Below are 11,807 nucleotides of genomic sequence, written 5' to 3' on the forward strand. Positions count from 1 at the left end.
GCAGCCCTCTTGCGCGGAGGCTTCGCCGGCGGTGGCACCGGCGCAGACACGCTCTCCATCACCGGCGCGGGCGGCCTGGGCGCGGCCTTCGCGCGCCCCACGGTGAGTCGGGATGGGGCAGGGGAAGCGGAGGCCGACTCGTCCATAGGCGGCGGCGGCGGTGCGTCGAACTCATCCACCTTTCGCCGCTTGATTGCCCGCTTCCCCTGCTCGTTTAAAGACTCCTCCTCCGTGTCGCTGTCCGAGGTCACGCTGTCCGGCCCGCGAAGCAGGGAAGGTGGCGGAGGCGGGAGCTTGAGCGTTCGCTGCGGTGCCTCACGCTCCTTGCCCTTGTCGTTGGGTCGCGGGGCGCTCGCGGAGGGTACGGGCGGGACGGGCGGCTGCGGTATGGATCTTTCGCGGTAGTATGAGCTCTGGGACGACACGTCAGCGCGACCTGCATCAGAGGGAGTACCATCCAGGGTTTTGCGCTTGATCCCTGCGTGCACGGGAGGAGGCACGGGTGGCGAGTGCCGCGAGTACAACGAGCCTTCGGCTGGGGAGTACTGCCGCCGGGACGATGGGCTTGTAGCTTGCGTATATTCTGCGTACGGCGACTGATCACGGGGGCGGCCCCACGCCTCTGCAGACATTTGCTCTTGCTTCTGACGTCGCTCCCATTCTTCCTCTAGCCGCGTTGTCGAGTGTCCGTAGGGCATATGAGGAGGGGAGGATGGTTGAGGGACCTTGGCGACCTTGTGAGCATACTGGTGCGATAGGCGCCGCGCCGTTTCGCCAATCTGGCCCTGCAGGAGCGCGAGTCAGCACAGCCAGCTACACTTAGAGAGCACCACGCACCGAGATGTTCGCCTGGTAAAAGTGCTCCACCGCGCGCTGTCGGTCTTGAGTCTCACGAATATAACCACCAAGTTCACCGAGCCAAACCTCCTCTGTTTCCGCCAGATCAGGCGATGGGGCGCGTACGGCCTCGTCCGCGTCGGGCGGCAGGCGCAGCGATCGCGAGCTTGAACGCGGTGCCTGCGAATTATGAGTCAGCACGCGGTGGCCAGTGAGCTGTGATGCAGGTGGCTGACATAGGCAGCAGGATGGCGGGCCTCATCCTCGCCAGGCTTGTGCCGCTTGCGCGGAGGGGAACCGGCGCGCGACGCTGAATTGTTGGCAGAGGGCCCAGGCGCCTGGTACTCGACGTGGGTTCGATAGTAGGAACGCTGCTGAGGTGGCGGGGGCTGAGCTGGCTGCTGATCTGGTGGAACATAGGGCTGGGTGTACGGAGCATAAGGGTCGCGCTGGTCGGCCGGAGGAGGCGGTGGCGGCGGATATGGGTGCGCTGCGTATGAATAATTCGCCCTCTCTGGCTCAACGCGATATGTATTCGGTTGCGGAGGAGGCGCTCTTTGTTGGCGCTCTGGCTGAGGGTCCTCTCTGGGGTAACTCGGCGGTTGCCCGTAGGGTGTCGAGGGACCTCCACCGGGCGCCGGGTCGTCGTTGAGGATGCGGCTCAGCGACATGACCGTCTAAACCAAGATGTGGAGAAAAGCGGCGGCCTCGTGGGAGAAAACGACAGCGGAAACAGCACCCAGGTCGGACGGAACGCGTACACCACCGGGATGTTCGCACTCGATTTCGCCGTCGTGCCCGATGCTGCGCGGCGTTCTCTGCTCGTCGTTGTGGCCACGAGACGACGATGAGAAAGTGTTACAGACTGCACGTCCCTCTCGGGAGTGCCTTATTACAGGGAATTTTATGCTCAATTCGCTCCGAATTGGGAAAGTTCCGATTCCGAGCTTCGATGTGCCCGCTTATTCGACTCCTCCAACTCGTGCTCGGCGCGCTGGAACGACACCAGAATGCCTCCTCCTGCCGATGCTTTTGCAGTCAAAGTGCTGTTATCTATCTCTCGCGCCCTGTGCAGCCTTGCTGTCGTCACGAGTCGGAGCCGCCATTGTTGAAGTTGGGGTGATTGATTATTACATACGAGAACTTCCCAAATCCGGCACTCCTCCGAGACCCATCACAGGGTCCAAGCGGCTTGTCAACCCGCTATCGAGATCAGAAATCGCTCAGATGGCCAAACTGCGTAAAATTGGGCAATTATGGTACAAAACGGACCACCACTCCTCCCAGAGACCGAAGACATGCACGAACAGGCGCACGGTAGAGATCCTGCTTCTCACACCGGCGTTTCTGTTGGCAGCTCGCCGCACAGCCGGAATGTAAACTGCTTCGCGTCACCGCGCTACCACCACCGTACTCGGCACGCCATCTAGGGCTCGTCGGGGTACAGCATCAGCTCAGGGCGGACCTTCTCGTCGAACTCCTCCGGGGTGAGGAAGCCCAGCGCAACGGTGGCCTCCTTGAGAGTGGTGTGCTCCTTGTGGGCCTTCTTCGCACACTTGGCAACGTCTGCGCATACAGTTAGCACCCCATCGAACGGAAAATTGCAGGCGTGGGGAAGCACGGCCAAAGGGGGGCCATAGAAGCCAGGCTAAACCGAGGTCCCATGTCGTGAAAGCGTGGGAAGGTACACGCAGTCGACGCACGGACAAGCGAGAAGATGAATTGACACGTACTGTCGTAGCCGAGATGGCTGTTGAGAATCGTAGCCAACATCAGGGATTCATGCAAGAGCGAGCTAATGCGCTTCTCGTTTGCCTGAATACCGACCACGCAGTTCTTGGTGAACGAGCGCGAACCTATATGAGACAGGTTAGCACCCCATTCAATATCAAGACCGAAGGTAAGACGGCCTCGGTACACGAGAGACAGCCAAATTTGCGCCCCGTCGCAAAGAGCGATGTACCGAAGGTAGTAAACATAGATAGAAACTGACCATCTGCCAGCAAGCGGATGCTCTGCAAAACGTTCTTGATGATGACTGGCTTGAAGACGTTCAACTGTGAAACTGTGTCAGCCACAACCTTACAACTTCATAACCATAGGAACATACCTCAAAGTGACCGTTCGAGCCTGCAATGCTGACGGTCGTGTTGTTACCCATGACCTGGGCAGCGACCATCGTCAACGCCTCGCACTGGGTCGGGTTAACCTTGCCTACACAAAAGTTAGCAGTCGATAATTGTCGCATGCTTGAGCGCATACCAGGCATGATAGAGCTACCCGGCTCGTTCTCCGGCAGGGCAAGCTCGCCGAGACCACAACGAGGGCCAGAGCCCAGGAAACGGATGTCGTTGGCGATCTTCATCAACGAGACAGCGACCGTGTTCAATGCGCCGTGCGCCTCAACGAGTGCATCATGAGCGGCAAGGGCTTCAAACTACGGATGGTGAGCATTATATTCCAGTACCACAGTCTACCACATACCTTGTTCGGCGCCGTCTTGAACTCAATCCCCGTCAACTTCGACACCTCCGCAGCGACCAAAGCATCAAAGCCCCTCTTCGTGTTCAACCCCGTCCCAACAGCAGTACCACCCTGCGCCAACAAGCTCAAGCGCGGCAGCGTGCCCTTGATACGCTCAATCCCGAAGGTGAGCTGCTGCACGTAGCCGCTGAACTCCTGCCCGAGCGTCAAGGGCGTCGCGTCCTGCAAGTGTGTGCGGCCGATCTTGATGATCTTCTCGAAGGCATTGGCCTTCTGGTCGAGCGCGTCGCGCAGCTCAGTCAGGGCGGGGAGGAGGTTGTTGGTGATCTCGGTGACGGCAGCGATGTGCATGACGGTGGGGAAGCTGGGAGAAAAGCGGATGAGTATGCAGTGGGGAAGTGCGAGGGGGTGGACGTACGTGTCGTTGCTGCTCTGGCTCATGTTGACATGGTCATTAGGGTGGACGGGCTTCTTGGATCCAAGCTCGCCACCGAGGATCTCGATGGCGCGGTTCGAGATGACCTACATATGTGATCAGATACCGCCTTGCACTGTGGGGAGTTCGCGCACCTCATTCGCGTTCATGTTCGACTGCGTACCGCTACCAGTCTGGAACACGACGAGGGGGAAGTGGTCGATCAGCTTCCCCGAGATGACCTGCATATCTCGTCAGTGACTGACCCCTTCCTTAATGATAGCACGCACATCATCCGCCGCCTGCTGGATGGCCTTCCCGAGCTTGGGGTCCATGCCATAGGTCATGTTCACAGTCGCCGCCGCCTTCTTCAGGACACCAAAGGCCTTGATGAGGGGCGGTGGGAGGCGCTCGGTGGGACCACCAATGTCAAAGTTCTGCAAAGAGCTACAGTCCGCAATCAGATTAGGATCCTTGGGGAGAGACTCTTGTCTCGCGCACCGCTGGGTCTGCGCGCCCCAGTACCGGTCCGAGGGTACCTGGAGCTCGCCGAACGTATCCCTTTCAATGCGGTGTTGTTGAGCAGCCTGAACGCATTCCCATCAGCCCCCACATCTCTGCGACACCGCAAACAACGCACCATGAAAGTAGTCGAAAATAGGCGCTGGCTGGGCACGGCCCGCCTTATAGGTGCGCGGCATAGGATCTGGTGACGTTGTTTAAGCACGTGTTAACGCGCAAACCGGTGACAGCGGTGGGCGTACTCTGCGGGAGAGGTGGAGGGTGGACATTTTGTGGTGGAACTCGAGGCGTAGGTTGGCGACGGTGGCAAGAGACAAGTGGACGGGCGCCTGTGAGCAGCGATCTCTGCGTCGCTCGCGTGGCGGGTCCGGATTGCTCCGAATGACGACGGGACGTGCATTCCGTCGCTTGCCAAGGGCTTCTACGAGTATTCCCGACGAATAGCTCGAGAAGGATGATTGGACGGCTGCACTACAATAGCTGTTATCACCCGCAGCGTGGTCTCGAGGGGCTTTTGACCTCTATCCATTCACCCTCGACTTGAAAGTCTCCAAATGTGCACTGCAGACGGCGCGATGACAGGTGGACGACTTGGCCCATAGAACTTACGAGCAACGAAATAGGTTCCAAAGGAAGAGGCCGTTCGAATGATCCATTTCGTTACGTGTCCCGCGCAGACTTTCGCGCAGCTGCCTGATGCAGTCAACAACGAAGTCCAAGTTGTGGGTCCATCCAGTTCAACTTTCGGGTGGTTCCGAATGTCAGAATCACATGCATCCACCGGCCCGGAGACCGCATTCGCTCATCGGGATGCCGGCGCTTGTGATCTCCCCGCCTCCCAGAGTCACTTGCTTCTCGACCACCACCATCCCCCTCCTCGACCCTCAGCATGGCCAGTGTCGCGTCTCAAGTCGTTTTCCATCCCCTCGTCTCTCAGAGCTTGAAAGTCGGGAACACTACGCTCGGCCGCGACAAGGTGCACTTGACATGAATGCATCCCCTCGGTGTATTGACGCGAAGCTTGCAGGCCTACCGTGCAGTCCAGTACCTCGCCCGCTTCATTGCGTGGTATCTTCTCTCAAAGGGGAACAAGCTCGACGCGGCGCGCTGGAGTGCACTGAAATCCCACCTCGCGCTGGCCCGCAAGCGTTCGTGCATCCCTTCCCCGCATTCCCTCTCCCCGATATTCACATGTACCCCCACCCCCAGTCCTGCGCCTCGGCAAGCCTGTCGAGCACCTGCAAGCCGCGCTGAAGGCCGCGTTTGCCAACGCGCCACCGGCCGAACAACTCACCACCATCGCGCGCCAGCTCGCGTACTTCGGGTACTTGTCGTTTGATGCCTTGGTCTGGGCCAACAGCATCAAGTTCCTTAACCTCCAGCCGGCAACGGCGCAGAGGGTCTCCCGCATTTCGAACCGATTCTGGCTCGCGGGTATCCTGGTCAGCTTGGCGCATGGAGCGGTCAAGGTGGGTGATAGTCATTGAAGAGGGAGGGGTGAGACTGACCGACGATGTGCAGATCACGCGCCTGACGAAGGAGACGAAGGCCCTCAAGTCACGGCACATGAGTGAGAAGGACGTCGGTGAGGCGCAAGCGCTCGCGCAGCAGGTCGTGGCTGCTGAAGCGTATGTACTAATTCTTCATCGTCCTATCAAGCATGCTCACACTCCCTTTGCAGCGCTCGCGCCGCCACCCGGGAGCAGATCTACATCGACGCTCTCGATGCTTGGATCCCTGCGGCTGCCCTGGGCCTCACCACCGTCAACGACGGCTTCCTGGGCCTCGCTGGGTATGTGTCTTACATGCGTCTACATTGCGGTATCCTCATGCTTCTCGCAGATTCACCACCTCCGTCCTCGCTCTTCGCAAGGCATGGGCCGCCGCGGGTGCTTCGTCTTAGTAAGCCCTTGCACGATCTCCTAGGTCGCAATGTACAGTACCAATCACCATCGTTATGTCCTTTACTGCTCATGAGATGTTATGTATACCCTGCTGTAACCCAATCAGACAAGTCACACATAACCATGGATGGTGATGATGAGCTGAGGTCGTGCGATCCATTATACAGTACAAGTACAGCGTGCCTACGCTACGCCGGATGGTGAACTTCGATTTCCCCTTGTAATCCATGGTATTCGTTCTGTGCATTGCGAAGGCGCAGGTACTCCGCGCGGACCTTGTCGAGGTTTGCTGGGCTCGTGCTGCAGGGGGTTCATGGTGTTTGGAAGAACAGGGAAATGCAACAGCGAGAGCATGAGGATGTACAAGGGGGGGGGGGAGAGATTGGGAAGGAGGAAAGCCCGTCAGCTCGCTGATCGTCTTCAGGAAGAGGTGCATACGCACTACTGCCTCATGCAATCCTCAACAGCGTGCAATTGCTGCCTGCATGCCCACGCCACAGATACAGTGCGTCCGGTGGCGCACTCGGCGAATTCTGTATACCGTGTTAGACATGCAGTAAGGAGGACTGGGTGGACAGTCCCGCAAGGGTTCCATCCCTTCGAGCAAGTGAACCACCGCTACGCACCTTTCACCACCGGATCACATAGCTTCAGAGCGCGCCCCTTGGCGGTCTTGACGACAGTATCTTCCTCACGTCGTGATAGCGCGTTCATGGTTGTGGACGAGTTCGGTGGACTGGAGTCTGGGGCGGCGGCGGCGATCGCGTGCGGAGGAGCGGACCGGGATGATCACGGTTCGAGACTGGACCCACAAGTCGGACCCAAAGTGAACGCTCCGGTCCTCTCCTCGACGTCTTTACTGCGTTGTGAGTCGAGCGATACAGCATTTACATTTCCTGATTGTATGTCAGAGGATATTATGAGGTAGCTAATTATCTATATAATCGCCCAGCGACGTTGAAGTCGCCAGAGCAGTGGCAGAGGCAGGGCCAAATCGTGCAGCGGAGACCGCTGGCGCCTCAGGCGTCAGTGCAGCTGCATCAGCCGCCAACTTCCTCGCCTCCTTCTCGCCCTTGCGCAATACGTTCTCGATAAAGAACTCGCCAGCCTGAGAGGGTCGGTCAGGTCAAAGATGATTGCAAGAAAAAAGGGAGACTGACCTTGTAGCTGCTGCGCACCAACGGCCCGCTGGCCACATACAGGAAGCCCATGTCCTCTGCAATCTTCTGCCAGCGCTCGAACTCGACCGGCTCAACGTAGCGGTCGACCTTCATGTGGCGCTTCGTGGGCCGCATGTACTGCCCGAACGTCACCACATCGACATCGACCTTGCGCAGCTCTGGTGAATGGTCAGCCTCCGTTAATCTCAAACTAAACTGTGATACATACCCTGCAAAGCGCGCATTATCTGGTCCTCTGTCTCGCCCACACCAAGCATAATACTCGTCTTCGTGATGCGCACACCCTGCTCCTTCGCATGCTTCAACACCTGCAGACTCTGGCGGAAAGTCGCCCGCCGGTCGCGCACGAACGGCGTCATCTCCTCCGACGTCTCGACGTTGTGCGCGTAGACGTCAAGCCCTGACTTCGCTACCAGCGCAACATGCTCCATCGAGCCTGCGTAGTCGCCCGTCAGGGCCTCGACGAGGATGTGGGGGGCCTTCTGCTTGATTTTGCGGATGGTCTCGGCGAAGTGGTGTGCGCCGCCATCAGCGAGGTCTGGTGGTAATTGTGTTTAGATGTACGATGAATGAAAGCTAGAGGGAGCACACCATCTCGGTCCACGCTGGTGAGCACGACGTAGCCGAGGCCCCATCGGCTTATGGCCTCGGCTGTATGCTCTGGCTCGTGCGGGTCAAGGGGAGGTGGTGCACGAGACGTCTTCACAGAGCAGAAGCGGCATCCGCGTGTGCAGGTGTCACCCATGAGCTGGGAAGGTGTCTATCAGCGAGGCGAATGAATCGCGACCTCGGTCTCGCGCACCATGATCGTGGCTGTCGCTGCGCTCCTGTTCTCTGCGTCTGTAGCTCCCTCCTTCCCTCCCCAGCACTCCCCAATGTTCGGACACCGTGCTTCCTCGCAGACGGTGTGCAAACCCAACCCGCGCAAGTCATTCTTCAGACGCTTGTAGTTCTTGCCCGAAGGGATCGACGTCTTCAAGAACTTTGGCAGGCGAGGGCTATGATTCATGAGCATTGCAACTATCTAGCACACTCTCTGAACATACGCGCTCGTGTTTCCCAAAGTAACCCGCTCAGGTACATTGCCGCTGACGAAGTCGTCGAACGACGGGCCGTCCGCGAGTGCCTGCTTGAAGTTGCCGCGTGAAGCAGTCCCAGAGGAGGCTGGTGTAGCAAGACACCGCACTTGCGATGCTACTGGGCGCTGCAGACGACGGCAAACCAAGGACGCCATTGTTGTGGTCTCGGACAAGGAGGGGATGATTTGATGACAATGGTCGGGTGATCTGGGCGGCGTCCGGCCCGATGCTCCGCGGCAATGCTCGCGTTCTGATTTGCCCCTAACTCGCGCGTCGTCCTTCCTCTCTCGCGCGTTCGTGGTGGTCGCGCGCCATGGAGGCCGAGCGTCCGGAGAAGCGCCAGAGGACGGACGAAGGTTCTTCTGATGCTGTGCGCTCGGACGTTTGGTTCGACGATGGCAATATCATCCTCCAAGCTGGAGGCTATCAGTTCCGCGTCTACCGCGGCCTGCTTGCCAGGCATTCGCCTGTCTTCAAGGACATGTTTGCCATGCCACAACCCACTAGCGCCTCCAGTCCTCCATCTCAGGCCGAGGACTGTCCTGTCATCCATCTCGCGGACTCGGCGGACGACGTACACTTCATGCTCGCGAAGCTGTTTAATATGTGCGTGCATGACTTGTAATCGCAGTATACCTTTCATTGACTACGAACCAGATCAGACACTGAGGATGACCGTCGCCAAGCTCTCGACATCTCCGACCTCATAGCTTCCCTTCGTATGGGACACAAATATTTCATTGCACGACTATGGAACGACCCCGTCAATCGCCTACGCCGCGCGTTTCCGGCAGATCTTGACCTCATGATGTATCGTCTGAAAGAGGATAATGATATCTCAGCGTCAAGACGTGCCACCGAAATACGCGTCCCAGCTTCAGAGAACCTCCTCCAGCTCGTCCATGTGGTTGAGCAAGTCGGGCTTCAGACCGTGTTGCCGGTCCTTTACTATAGGATTGTCGTGCGCGAGACGTTGGTATGGCTTCTTCTCCCCTGCATATTGGTAGTCACTGATTTTGTCTCGTAGGATACTATCATCGGTGGCGACTTTGGACTCAGCGATCGAGCGCGCGCCGCCCTCCTAGGTGGTCGCGCCCGGCTTCTCAGCAGCGTAGCCAGCGTATTGCGGACCTGGGGCAGACACGATGTACACGTGACCACAGTGGACTCTCACTGCTGGAAAGCACGCTACGACTTCTTGCTGGAAGATGCGAGCGCCAGGTTCCCTATTGGTCCGTGGACAGCGACCCTCCCGCTCAACATGTGCTCTGCGTGCTGTGTCCATCTCAGAGTGGCGCTGTCGCTCATGCGCTCCAAGGCGTGGACGGAGTTGCCGACCGTATCTGGGCTGCCTCCCTGGGCTGACCTACACGACTTCGAGATATAAAATAGTCAGTCATGTGCCTGCCCGTTCGAATTCCCGAGCTGAGCGAGCTGGTGGTTGATCCTCACTTTTAATCATGGTCGGAGCTATAGCTCCGTAATACACGTATGATATCGAGTTGAATCCTAGTCCACCGCAAATGGCACGTCCTGTGTCAGCATTATGGTACAAATCCTTTCCCAGGTGCGTGATCCCAACAAGCTTTGAGAGTCGCTTGAATATGGGGCAAGTCCATACAGGAACGGCAATTGCCGATAAGCACCCATAACGCGAGTTATAGCAATTTTGCGAGCCTCTACGCGTCTCGATGAGCAGAAGACACGCAAGTAGAGTTAATGCCATTCTGTACATGTCGGCGAGTTTGCGGTCGTCTGCACTGATCAGCATAAGTACGCCGACCGGACCTTGCTCTCTTTTGGGACATGAGCGGACCGCGGGAAGACGGAAAATGCCGATTGATCCCCGGTCGGCGGTCGCCTGTGGGACCTTCCCTGTCTCCGACAACCATCTGGGCGCGACACTTGGGCCTCACTCGACATGGAGGCCGACAGGCCCGCCAAAAGACAGCGCGTAGACGAGGACAACGCACCACCCGTCAAGCGATCTGACATCTGGTTCGACGACAGGAATATCATCCTTCAGGCCGAGAAACTCCAGTTTCGTGTGCACCGCAGTCTCCTCGCCCGACACTCGCCCGCATTTAAGGATATCTTCGGTATCCCACAACCTGCCAATACCACAGAAGCGCTCGTAGAAGGATGCCCCGTTGTACACCTGACGGACAAGGCCTCCCACGTGCAATTCATGTTGACGAAGCTGTTCAACCTGTGAGTTCTACTTGCTTCGAATGGAATTACAGCGAGCATATAGTTGATTGTACTGATGCTCTTTAGAGCTGCTCCAGAAAACCCTTGGAAGGCCCCTACCGTGTCCGAACTTATAGCATCCCTTCGCATGGGTCACAAGTACCTCATACCGCACTTGTGGAACGACGCTGTCACCAGTCAACGTCGTGCCTTCCCGACAGACGAGGCGAAGATGCTTGCAACCTTGACCATGTATGCGAAAGTTATCAGCCGAAATGATGACGCAACCGCGATACGCTTGACGAGTCGCAGAGGCTTACTACCTCTTGTCGATGTTGTTGCTGAGGTCGGTTTGCAAACCATACTACCAGGTTTGTACTATAGAATCATCTATTCGGACACTGTGGTACGTTCGCCTGCTCCATGTTGCGCAAAACTAACCCACCACTATCTGTTGAATAGGACACGATTATCAGAAATACCGATATCAGCGACAGAGCGCACTGTGTTCTTTTAGGTGGACGCGCAAAGCTCATGAACATCACCATCGAATGTCTGAAGCCATGGGGTACGAAAACGAATCCTCATGGCAACAATTCACCGAATTCTATCAATTGCGGTTACGCGCGTCACCGTTTCTACCTTACGAACATAGACGGTCAATATCCTCTGGGTTCGTGGGTTCATACCACGCCTGAAGGGTGTTGCGCCAATATATGCCGTGCGGAGTATGGCACACTGTTGGCCACCATGAAAAAGAAGGCGTGGGACCAACTGCCTGCAGCGTTCGGGTTGCCCGCATGGAAGGACCTCAAAGACTTCGACATAGCCTGATATCTGGGTTCGTCGACGTGTCCCTCCTCAAGACTGACGTGACTGATTGTACTTTCCAACCTTCAGGCAAGAAGTTCTTGGCAATTGCATACCCTATGGATGCTATAGATGATTCTACCCATGCCATCGTCCGTGTCGGCAGCCACACAAGAAGACGATCTACATAATATACGAGCTGCGAAAGGGAACATACGGAATGTCACGGTCAATCGCAAATCGCGCCGAACGCTGATCTATTCAACGAATGACTATTCTTGCATGGCAGACGTTCGGACTGCAGCATCGTCCTTCTCGAAATTCGAAAGCAGCCTCACATGCTCATAGCATACGCTGACAGCGCGCAGAAGTATACACGTTTCAT

General features: G+C 57.3%; 8 protein-coding genes across 8 annotated transcripts; 4 read left to right on the forward strand and 4 right to left on the reverse strand.

Moving 5' to 3' along the window:
- Positions 1-644: 644 nt before the first annotated feature.
- Positions 645-1,708, reverse strand: SCHCODRAFT_02609804 (uncharacterized protein). Its single transcript, XM_050344395.1, has 4 exons — positions 1,085-1,708; positions 910-1,030; positions 792-852; positions 645-737 (listed from the first exon to the last, which is right to left on the reverse strand). The coding sequence occupies exons 1-3, from the start codon at positions 1,506-1,508 to the stop codon at positions 801-803; spliced, it is 597 nt and encodes a 198-aa protein (XP_050202075.1). The 5' UTR covers positions 1,509-1,708; the 3' UTR covers positions 645-737; positions 792-800.
- SCHCODRAFT_02145636 (uncharacterized protein) lies at positions 1,130-2,316 on the forward strand. The gene is made up of 2 exons (XM_050341926.1): positions 1,130-1,187; positions 1,258-2,316. The coding sequence occupies exon 2, from the start codon at positions 1,525-1,527 to the stop codon at positions 2,215-2,217; it is 693 nt and encodes a 230-aa protein (XP_050202076.1). The 5' UTR covers positions 1,130-1,187; positions 1,258-1,524; the 3' UTR covers positions 2,218-2,316.
- Positions 2,064-4,576, reverse strand: SCHCODRAFT_02609809 (fumarate hydratase). Its single transcript, XM_003037527.2, has 12 exons — positions 4,501-4,576; positions 4,377-4,442; positions 4,238-4,323; positions 4,027-4,183; positions 3,892-3,978; positions 3,740-3,843; positions 3,322-3,685; positions 3,100-3,274; positions 2,948-3,051; positions 2,831-2,894; positions 2,571-2,693; positions 2,064-2,403 (listed from the first exon to the last, which is right to left on the reverse strand). Exons 1-12 carry the CDS (start codon positions 4,525-4,527, stop codon positions 2,264-2,266), a joined length of 1,497 nt encoding a protein of 498 aa, XP_003037573.1. The 5' UTR covers positions 4,528-4,576; the 3' UTR covers positions 2,064-2,263.
- A 571-nt stretch (positions 4,577-5,147) lies between these two features.
- Positions 5,148-6,366, forward strand: SCHCODRAFT_02489226 (PEX11-domain-containing protein; the record flags this gene model as incomplete). Its single annotated transcript, XM_003038868.2, has 5 exons — positions 5,148-5,234; positions 5,286-5,406; positions 5,468-5,731; positions 5,754-5,843; positions 5,918-6,366. The coding sequence occupies 5 exons, from the start codon at positions 5,148-5,150 to the stop codon at positions 6,364-6,366; spliced, it is 1,011 nt and encodes a 336-aa protein (XP_003038914.2).
- A 237-nt stretch (positions 6,367-6,603) lies between these two features.
- SCHCODRAFT_02487582 (uncharacterized protein) lies at positions 6,604-6,876 on the reverse strand (the record flags this gene model as incomplete). Its single annotated transcript, XM_003037526.1, has 2 exons — positions 6,604-6,695; positions 6,789-6,876. 2 exons carry the CDS (start codon positions 6,874-6,876, stop codon positions 6,604-6,606), a joined length of 180 nt encoding a protein of 59 aa, XP_003037572.1.
- A 214-nt stretch (positions 6,877-7,090) lies between these two features.
- Positions 7,091-8,352, reverse strand: SCHCODRAFT_02488982 (Lipoyl synthase; the record flags this gene model as incomplete). The annotated part of the gene is made up of 5 exons (XM_003037525.2): positions 7,091-7,270; positions 7,323-7,501; positions 7,552-7,881; positions 7,935-8,091; positions 8,146-8,352. The coding sequence occupies 5 exons, from the start codon at positions 8,350-8,352 to the stop codon at positions 7,091-7,093; spliced, it is 1,053 nt and encodes a 350-aa protein (XP_003037571.1).
- A 356-nt stretch (positions 8,353-8,708) lies between these two features.
- On the forward strand, positions 8,709-9,966 carry SCHCODRAFT_02743984 (uncharacterized protein). The gene is made up of 3 exons (XM_003038867.3): positions 8,709-9,028; positions 9,080-9,398; positions 9,450-9,966. Exons 1-3 carry the CDS (start codon positions 8,736-8,738, stop codon positions 9,807-9,809), a joined length of 972 nt encoding a protein of 323 aa, XP_003038913.2. The 5' UTR covers positions 8,709-8,735; the 3' UTR covers positions 9,810-9,966.
- Positions 9,967-10,305: 339 nt separating this feature from the next.
- SCHCODRAFT_02528013 (uncharacterized protein) lies at positions 10,306-11,760 on the forward strand. Its single transcript, XM_003038866.3, has 3 exons — positions 10,306-10,633; positions 10,700-11,018; positions 11,075-11,760. The coding sequence occupies exons 1-3, from the start codon at positions 10,344-10,346 to the stop codon at positions 11,444-11,446; spliced, it is 981 nt and encodes a 326-aa protein (XP_003038912.1). The 5' UTR covers positions 10,306-10,343; the 3' UTR covers positions 11,447-11,760.
- The last annotated feature ends 47 nt before the right edge of the window (positions 11,761-11,807 follow it).

The sequence above is a fragment of the Schizophyllum commune genome (genome assembly GCF_000143185.2).
Source record: "Schizophyllum commune H4-8 unplaced genomic scaffold SCHCOscaffold_2, whole genome shotgun sequence".
In the NCBI taxonomy this organism is placed as follows: domain Eukaryota; kingdom Fungi; phylum Basidiomycota; class Agaricomycetes; order Agaricales; family Schizophyllaceae; genus Schizophyllum; species Schizophyllum commune.